Source organism: Gadus chalcogrammus, chromosome 21, assembly GCF_026213295.1.
Source record: "Gadus chalcogrammus isolate NIFS_2021 chromosome 21, NIFS_Gcha_1.0, whole genome shotgun sequence".
NCBI lineage: Eukaryota > Metazoa > Chordata > Actinopteri > Gadiformes > Gadidae > Gadus > Gadus chalcogrammus.
In genome coordinates this window covers 6,187,240-6,197,352 of record NC_079432.1, presented here as the reverse complement: position 1 = coordinate 6,197,352, position 10,113 = coordinate 6,187,240, and the positions used below count along the sequence as shown (strand labels likewise).

Below are 10,113 nucleotides of genomic sequence, written 5' to 3'. Positions count from 1 at the left end.
CAAATCCACATCCAACTGCTACGACACTCTTTCCCGTCCACTTGCGAAGCGTGGTTTGAATCCCTGGGCGTGGGAAAGTTTAAATCTCTTCTCGACTACTTCGCTTAAATGAGTACGCTAGCCGCAGAAGAGGACCAAAGGACAAGAAGTATTACGCAGGCAAGTCACACAAATGACTTGTTTGTGAAATGTGTTTTTGATGGGTACTTAACTGCTCATACTGAGCCACGTGATGTCAAGTACCTATTAAAGAATATCCAGGAGATCGTTTAATGTCGCCCCCCGATTCGAGTACAGTAGATATGAGTCGCGCATGCGCGGACACCAATGTTATTGGTCCACCGTACAATTACTTCCGGGTCAAATAAATGTTTTGGTTATTTAACTTATGTTTTCATATCGAAGATAACTCAACGTAATATGTCAAATAGTTGGCTAGATCAGATGTGAATATAATAATAACAAAATACCACCCAAACCATATATTTTCTGAAAGCATAGATCCAACATGGATTTTGACATGTCCCACCCTCATCATTATTAGTATACCTGCATCCTGTGTTCAGATTTCTTTCATGAGTGCATAGTTAAGAACTTAATAACTCATTTACTTTTACGGACATACAATTAAAAAAAAAATTGCAATACAAAATAAACGTATTAATGTGAATATAAGGCTAGATACGTTTTCTCCTGTAGTATCTTGCCATATAATGTATCGGATATTAGTGGATAAAGCCAAATAGATGAAGTTGCCCAAGGGATATCACCAGGCACCCTTCTGAACCTTGAGTAGCTACCCCAAATCTATAAGTTTAGCTAGAAAAAAAGACTTGTGTATGTGACATATTATCTGATGTATCTGTCATTTTGGTCTCAATAAAATTAGGTTAATGTGATTTGTTTGGATTCACAGCATCCATCACACTTTAAGGACAATCCTGACCCTGAACCATTCGGTGTGGGTGGTGTTTACACGTGTCCCTGCTGCAGCTACAGTAGTAAGCTGCAGTTTAATTTCAAAACTCATATGAGCAACCACCTCAAACAGGCAGTGCGGCATGAAGGTATGACAATAATTGTTTGACTTATTTTCTTCAGTTTCAATATGACAGAAATGTAACAATTACAACAACAATTGAACATAAATTGTGCTCCGACTCAAAGACTTTGAATATATGTCTGTGCTTCACAGGTTACTTCATATGCAAGTGTAATCGCCAGTGCAGAACAGCTGCACACTTTCACTGCCTGTACTGCGGTCACACAATCTTACGGAAAGAACAGTGTCAACTACATCTATCCCAATGCAACATCCATACAAGCAGAGCACTTCCGTCACCTACTGCTTCTCCCGTTCCTCCCCTTTCTGGAAGTAATGCTGGTAAGATAATATAAATATTCTTAATATTCCACGCCCTAATTTGAGTAGAACCACTTGACATAGGAATGCCGTTCAAATGTTAAACGACTACACACAATCGTCCTAAGACCTAAGGGGCATAGACCAGGCTGGCTCTGTCACCATCTCTCTCTCTCTCTCTCTCTCTCTCTCTCTCTCTCTCTCTCTCTCTCTCTCTCTCTCTCTCTCTCTCTCTCTCTCTCTCTCTCTCTCTCTCTCTCTCTCTCTCTCTCTCTCTCTCTCTCTCTCTCTCTCTCTCTCTCATAAAATCTAATCTCTTAGCCATCCAATAAACTTCACACTAACCATTATAACACTAATATCATGTCATTCTTAGCACCTGTGCTTGGCTTATTATTTCTGAACTCATTTGGCTACTGTGAAAATGGCAAAGAAACTTCGACTCTAAATTGACTTTGATTGACACATTTTCTTCTGGCTTTGCAAGACCTCTCTGCAATTGCAAGTAGTAGTAGTGGTACTATTATTAGCAGTAGCACAGTGTACATACTTCCATAGGTTATACAAAACTTCCGAGGATAAATGTATCTACTGACACCCCTTTTTGGATATTTTTTAGAAATAGGATCTCCATAAATGTTGACGGCACTAAACAATCCTGAAGAACAACAACTATGATAACATGTCCCACTTCTTCCAAAGGTACACAGCAACAAATTAAAGCGGGGTCTCCTTCATCATCACCAACACCAGCAGCAACCTCCCTCCTCTCTCTTCCTCCTAAATGCCCCGAGCGGCCACCACCTCAGAGCCAGAGACCCACAGTGAAATGTCGTCACTGTGGGTTAACCCTGAGAAGGCGCAACTTGAGGTTGCACCTGCGAAGAAAACATAAAACGGTAAGGGAGGCCATCACAGCAGCCCATCAGCCCAGAGCGCAATGTTTGACCAACAACGGTGTGTTTGCTGTGGCAAAGTCCTTCACTGCCCTCACCTGCTTCCCCTTTCATGTTAAGAATAAAACCTGGGGTCAACACTTGCGAGGTGGACATTTGCAGAGTGGGCACACCGTTTGCAGGCCCTTGCATACTGCAAAAAAAAGGGTTAGGGTTAAAAAATTAAATAATAATAAAAACATATATATACATATAATTTAACTATATATATTATTTAAAGAATATATATATGTCTTTCTGAATTCAATTGCTACAGCAATAAATGCATACATGCAGCCTACGGGGGTAATTATTGCTTGATAAGACCTTGACCTTGGTTAACACGTGGTCTCTGTTGTTTCACCTTCCCCCACTGTGGGCTGTGTGTTCTGGGATCCCAGGGAGCCAATCACAGCCTTGAACATTTCTTTGGCCAAGAGATTTAGTTCTGTTTCTTGTCTTATGACCTTTTGTGGTTTGTTAGTTGATCACCACGATGTCGACTTCATCCGAGCACCAGACCCACTTGGTTTTAGAAAATTACATCGGAGGAAAGTTTGTCGCTTGTGGGGATTCCATTGACTCCTACGACCCGTCGACCGGCCAGGTGTACTGCAGCGTGCCGGACAGCGGTCAGGATGAGGTGAGTCTGCCACTCTAATAAAACAACACACGTCTTGTTGTTTACCCGTGCAACATTGCATTCATTGCCGACATCGTTACATGTTGAAGGCAACAATGCTTCTGGATTTTTTTCCTTTGTTCATAACTCATGTTTCAAATCTGTAGAATATTTTACACATTATTATCAATAATAATAATTATTATTATTATTATTATTAACACTGATATCAACTTTTGGGTTATCTTATGTTATTCCTAATCATGCCCTAGTTTATTCAAAAGGCACCTTTGCTCTTGGCCTTGAGGTTAATCAGTAAACTCCTGACCATAGGTCAGTGCAGAGCCGGTTATCCAAGCCAGTGGAGAGAAATGGTTGCAATGTTCACAATAAGCCTTCATTTAGTTTTGTATAACAGGTCTAAAACCTACGTATGGAGGTGTAATTACAATCAATGAAACCGCAGCAAAGTAATCAAAATCATTACACTAGTCGCAGCAATCAAGAGATTATTTTTTCTACGAACTGACCTCATGTGTGCTTGGACCTTTATAGAAACTCCAAAGTACTCTAAGTAACCATACACTATGTTGGACATTTTACAACAATACATCTGGACCCTCCAAAAAAACTACAGGTGAATGCAGCAGTGGCAGCGGCCAAAGAGGCCTTCCCTGATTGGTCAAGCCGTAGCCCCGAGCAACGGGCTCAGGTTCTCAACAAGCTGGCTGACCTAATCGAAGCCAACCTGGACGAGTTTGCTCAGGCTGAGTCCAAAGATCAAGGTCTGTGTGTTTCTTGGTGTAGTTAGTCAACAAAATAAAGTCCTACAAAAATCCACCTTTTGAATATTTAAATGACTGATGTTATAATCACTGGCATAGTCGCTGTGATTAAAAAGTACACACCCTTGGTAAGCATGCAATCAGTAATTTGAGGGTCGAATCCGATCTATTTCACAAGCACCGGTGTCTGGTCGGATTCGAGACGGCATTGTTATGCATTCAATCACTGTAATTGCACCTTTTCTTTGAAGATAAAGGCCAGTTCATCCATTCTGCAAAGCCTGGATATTGTTGAAAGTTAACATACATCATGCAACATATTCAAAACGGCATATTTCAACACTAGGCTATTGGTAAACGTGATAAGCCATGTGGTAAATGATAGAGGCCCGCCACCATCGGCGTGTTTTACTGTACTTTCTCCAAGTCTTTCCCCATATTCCGGGGGATGAAACAACATCCCATCCCCTGTGTACCGGTGCAGAAAGCGTGCGGGTGTTTCACTGCGTCCTTCTCTCTGTGGCGCTCCGGTTCCAGGCAAGACGCTGGCGTTCGCCCGCACAGTGGACATCCCCCGGTCGGTCCACAACTTCCGCTTCTTCGCGTCGTCCGTGCTCCACCACACCAACGACTCCACCCAGATGGACCACATGGGCTGCCTCAACTACACCGTCCGGAGCCCTGTGGGAGTGGGTGAGACAGGCCTGGGTGTGGGTGTGGGTGTGGGAGTGGGTGAGACAGGCCTGTGTGTGGGTGTGGGTGTGGGAGTGGGAGTGGGTGAGACAGGCCTGGGTGTGGGTGAGACAGGCCTGTGTGTGGGTGTGGGTGTGTTTGTATGTTAGGTTTGCCTGTGGGCAATTGGCAGTTCCCTACAGACTAGTTTGCTTTGGTCCAGCCCTTCGATCTTCTCTGCATTGATATCTGTCAAGTCATCATTGATGTTTTCTCTCTCTCTCTCTCTCTCTCTCTCTCTCTCTCTCTCTCTCTCTCTCTCTCTCTCTCTCTCTCTCTCTCTCTCTCTCTCTCTCTCTCTCTCTCTCTCTCTCTCTCTCTCTCTCTCTCTCTCTCTCTCTCTCTCTCTCTCATGATTTTTTATACATGTAAATATTGTGTGTGTGTGTATAGCTGGCCTGATCAGCCCATGGAACCTCCCCCTTTACCTGCTCACCTGGAAGATTGCCCCTGCTGTTGCCGCGGGCAACACTGTGGTAGCAAAGCCTAGCGAGATGACCTCCGTCACAGCTTGGATGATGTGCAAGTTAATGCAGGAAGCAGGTAGGGTCACACTGATGCCATGCACGCCGTTATACAAGTAAAGCGGCTGTAGGAAACAATGCAGAGTCATTTATAATAATAAAAGATTGAAAAATATAAACAACCTGAATAAATTCCCCTTCACTCTACGTTTGTCTGCCAATTAGAATAGCTCCATTTCACGTACCTGTGATTTTCAGGCAAAAGGGATTTGTGTACCAATCAAGGAAAGGATCCCCTGATTAGTCAGAAATGAGCTGGGATTGATCTAATAACTAAATTGCCAGAGGCAGGAGCAGTCAGCCAGCACATATTTTTTCACAGAGAGTTTTACTCACTCATAGCTGATGAATGGCCAAGGCAGTTCTATCAAATTACAGCCAAATTAAGGGGGTTGAATCTCACCTACAGCACATTTAATCCATCGTCAAAAATCAATATAAATGTCAGCAAGGGGACCACATCCCACTGTTATTACTTAAAATATAATATCAAACCCTGAGCTGTTTCCTCTCATCCTACCCCGTTGTTTATATTCTTTTGCTCATAGTGTAGGTGTTAAATATATGGAACAATGTTGATATTCTTCATTTGTAGAATGTACGTTTGTATGATAAATGTGTCTCTGATGCTGTGTGCTGCAGGGGTTCCCCCCGGAGTCATCAACATTGTGTTCGGCAGCGGGCCCAAAGCCGGTGACACCCTAGTGGGCCACCCCGACGTCCCATTGGTGTCCTTCACTGGCTCCACGGCAACAGCGCAGCGAATCACGGAGCGGAGCGCCCCGTACTGCAAGAAGCTGTCGTTGGAATTGGGGGGTAAAAACCCAGCACTGATCTTCGCCGACGCAGACCTGGAGCAGTGTGTTGCCACCACGGTTCGCTCCAGCTTCTCCAATCAGGTGAGGGCCGAGACCAAGCTCAGCCAATCGGTGCACTCCCTCCATTCAAATATAGGCCTAGTTGTTGTTGTTTTTACACTGTGTGTAGTAAAACCTAAAGTATAGTGTGTATAAAGCACAAATTAATAATCGGATGTACTCGTTAATTGCATTGTAACTATACATTTTGCCCTAAATTAGCCATTAATCAGGTTTATCTTGCCTGAAATGATATGCTGTTCACCATGACTGCCACAAGAGAGAGCCCATAGCTCATGTTTTGTCACGAGACGACTGCAACTCGTCCTCTTGTAACCTCCACCAATTCCCCAAACCCCCTTCTTTTCCCCTTTCTTTGCTTTCTATCTCCTGTATTTCCTCCCTTCCAGGGGGAGATCTGCCTGTGCACCAGCAGGGTCTATGTGGAGCGGAGTATATACCCGCAGTTCCTGGAGAAATTTGTGGCGGCGGCCAGAAAGTGGAAGACGGGTGCACCGTCGGATCCCGGCAGCAACAACGGCGCCCTCATCAGCAAAGAGCACCTGGAGAAGGTGGTGACACAATATCATCACAGCCAATCAGAGTCCCCCTTCCCCCCCTCCCCCCTCACAGTAGCCAGTGAGCGCACATTGACAGGTGTGATCCATCAGTATTAGGAGAGTCATGAATCACACACCGTGGAGGATTTCAGTGACACCGTTCACGTCATCACACAGCTCTGGGTCAGTTTGCGGAACCATTACCAAAAGCAATTTATAAAGAACACATTGCCATTTAGCCTCAAATGTACTCTACACTGGGGTCTTCTGATGTGATCTCACAATGCAATTAAGAAAAACACCTCTCATGTGCAAGAATGAATTAATTAAAAAAGGACTAACAGGACTTTAAGAAGAAGTTTGGGGGGAAAAGCTAACCTTGTCTTTCAGATTCCTACGTGAGCTTCTCTGTCCAACCGCTTTTTAGGAACATCAGGGCATCTCTTAACACTGTTTCTTTTGTTTATTTCGAGGTTGATTATATGCATCACTTATTCTCAGCCTCGCCTGTGAGACGCTTTGGACAAAAGCGCCTGCTAAATGACTCAATGTAAATTTGACCCGTGTAAAAATGGGGTGTTGAATGAGGCAGGTTGGATTCAGGTCTTAACCTGTGCGATTTTGGCCTTCAGTCTCTCCAAAACAGAGGTTCCCAGCCTTTGACTTTAGGTGTACCACTAAATTTTCATCAAGACCTTTTTCCGGTAAAAAACTGATAAAGACACATGCAGTGGCTGGGCAGAGAAGGTCAACGACCCCTTGATACATAATTATTACTGCAAGACGGCCGTGGCCAGTGGGAAACAGTGGAAAGCAGGAAACATAAAGCACCACAATGGCATGCGTTAAAAAGGAAAACATGATGGAATTAACAAAGCAACACTGTTTTGGAAAAAAAATCAAGCCGTAATACTATATTACGTAGCCCCTGCAGTACCGTCGCGTGCCAATGGTGGCTCTCGAACCACAGGTTGGACAGCCCTGCTCTAAACCAGCCTATGCATTGTTTGGTTACGTCCTGTTGTGACCTGTGTCCCTCTCCCCCCCCCCCCCCCCCAGGTGCGTAGCTTCGTGGCGCTGGCCCGCTCCGAGGGCGCCACCGTGCACTGCGGCGAGGGCGTGGACCGGCTGGAGCTGCCGGCGCAGCACGCCGGCGGCTACTTCCTGCCCGCCACCGTCCTCACGGGCGTGGCCGACAGCTCCAGGGTGATGCAGGAGGAGATCTTCGGACCCGTGGTCTGCGTCAGCCCCTTCGACACGGAGGAGGAGGCGGTCGCCAGGGGCAACAACGTGCGCTTCGGGCTGGGCGCGGTGGTGTGGTCCCGGGACGTGGGCAGGGTGCACCGGGTGGCGGGGAGGATCCAGGCGGGGCTGGTGTGGACCAACTGCTGGCTGATCCGGGACCTGAACCTCCCCTTTGGCGGGATGAAGAGCTCCGGGACGGGCCGGGAGGGTGGGAGAGACTCGTACCACTTCTTCACTGAGGTGAAGACCATCTGCGTCAAACACTGAGAGGGGTCGTGTGTGTGTGTGTGTGTGTGTGTGTGTGTGTGTGTGTGTGTGTGTGTGTGTGTGTGTGTGTGTGTGTGTGTGTGTGTGTGTGTGTGTGTGTGTGTGTGTGTGTGTGTAATTGCCCAGTGAAATGTACTTGTTACTCAACGACAACAAAAAGAAGTGTTACGCTGATCAGCTGACACCTAATTGTGTTATCATCCTAAACTCTTATGCAATAAAACCACAAATTATCAAAGATGTACTTACTTGTGTTTTGATTCTTTAAAGTTTACCAATGTTAAACCCTAAGGAATGTAGAACAGCATAACAGCACAAGATAGCTATCGCAGTCAAAACATGTGTGTGCTTGTTCCATCGGATTTCAATTTCTTGTGCTCCACACTGATCCACACACTTATTCTGAGCTTTGGTCGATGTCCACTCTTCGAACGCTCCACTTGTTTGTGGAACATGTGAGCTTATAAAAAAACATATGCTTCAACAGTCCAAACAGTGAATGTTGTCCTAATGATCAACACAAGATTCCCCTATAAAGTAGTAGAAGTATGCTTGCAATATCACAGAGACGAATAAACAATATCATCATTTTAAGAGGAATCTCCGGCATTCTGATCAACTTTCTATTGCATAGTTTGTACTGGATGAACGGCATTAATTTGTTATGTTACGACAATGCTCGACATGCAGGCCTACTGGTTATTGTGCCAAGTGAAACATCTATCGGAAAGGGTTGGGTGATACAAATCCTTGTGAGGTGCAGAGGAAGGCTTTGCATGCAACAGCGTGAGAAGTAGTTTTGTATATGCAACTACTACGGCGCTATACTTAGTCTGGTGTGGATATTAAGGCCTCAGTTATTTTAGGTGGGATCTTACTCCCTTTTCTGGCGTATTTCTCCTGTTATAACTATGTCTCTCTCACTCTCTCTCTACTATCTCTGCTATCTTCTCTATAAGCATGCAGTCACGAATTAACGTCGTTTGAGGTGAATCTCAAATGTCCAGGACTTAATTTCATGGTAATGATTGAGAACCTTGGTTAATTATTTCAATGCCAGTGTGTGTGTGTGTGTCTGTTTGTTCAGCGTCTCGTGTACAGGCGTACGTGTACATGTTGGCTGAGGGGTATCCAGTGCGTGTGCGTGTGCGTCAGTGTGTTCAGTCACGTACCGCCAGTCAGGCCTCCAGAAGGCGTGCCCCACCCTCTTATGTTTTGGCTAGGCCCCACTAATTGTGCAATGCCACCTCTATGGACAAAACCTGCCCCCTTTTCGCACATACAGGAAGAGATCTTCGATCAATCGCGTGCGTGGAAACGGACACTGCCCCGACGGTTCCGGCCCGATCCAAAGCCTAGAAGCACGTAGTCGCACAATCTAGAAAAAAAGAGACGTGAAGTGCAACATTAAACAAATGAACGTCTCTCATTTCCCCCCTGCTCCCTCTCCTCGTTTCCTTCCCCTTCCCCTTCCCCCCACCTTTCCTCTATTTATCCTTAATGTTCGACTTTTGTGTCTAAGTTGGGTTCCATTCAGCCCTGATCCAGGCCAGATCTCCCCAGCACTTCCCTGCTACGAGACATGCGGATGAGGACATTTCCAGAGGGGTGTGCGGGGCCAAACGAAGCATATCGCATATCCACTTGTTCTTATCCAGCAGTGCCTGGAAAAGAGTGAACGCAGAACCACGTTGAACACAGACCATCACAGCCAGGTCGCCGTGATGCAGGAGCCAGTGTTCCTTCATTGGCTCTTCAAAGGGTTTTTCATTGCACTGTTGTGGAAAAAGAGAGAAAGGCCAAGGGGATTGTTTGCTGCCCTGTGATGCTGAGAAGGATGTCCATGCGACATCACACATTCATTCTAGAGTCATTTCAAATCATTCCTATCTTTTTATTCTTCTTTCTACTTTCTTCTTAGTATTTTAGTGTTCTCCATACACTTCCTCGCTCTGCAGGGGAGGCCTTCACCAGGGGGGATAGTGAACGTTTGCCTGCAGATCAAGAGGATCAACTCTGGCTGCCTCACGATTTTCGACTCTATGGCGTTAGCAGACGTTTGTATATAGAGATTAGGAGTCTGAGCCCGATAGTTGAGCGGGATGACTGGGGAGTTTAACACCCTGTCAAAAATACGTACTGTGTTCGATCCCCCATATCCGTAGCCCACCTGTGTTAAAGATGCCTAACTGTCACCCTCTCCTCATTGAACTGAATCTGAAT

At 45.5% G+C, this 10,113-nt stretch overlaps 1 protein-coding gene and 1 long non-coding RNA gene across 2 annotated transcripts; both read left to right on the top strand.

Moving 5' to 3' along the window:
• The first annotated feature begins 939 nt into the window (after positions 1-939).
• LOC130375032 (uncharacterized) lies at positions 940-2,419 on the top strand. Its single transcript, XR_008893706.1, has 3 exons — positions 940-1,067; positions 1,196-1,384; positions 2,066-2,419. It is a non-coding gene; the product is annotated as an uncharacterized LOC130375032 (long non-coding RNA).
• A 254-nt stretch (positions 2,420-2,673) lies between these two features.
• On the top strand, positions 2,674-8,131 carry aldh8a1 (aldehyde dehydrogenase 8 family, member A1). The gene is made up of 7 exons (XM_056582027.1): positions 2,674-2,941; positions 3,558-3,705; positions 4,243-4,398; positions 4,831-4,980; positions 5,604-5,860; positions 6,229-6,390; positions 7,438-8,131. Exons 1-7 carry the CDS (start codon positions 2,795-2,797, stop codon positions 7,888-7,890), a joined length of 1,473 nt encoding a protein of 490 aa, XP_056438002.1. The 5' UTR covers positions 2,674-2,794; the 3' UTR covers positions 7,891-8,131.
• Positions 8,132-10,113: the final 1,982 nt, after the last annotated feature.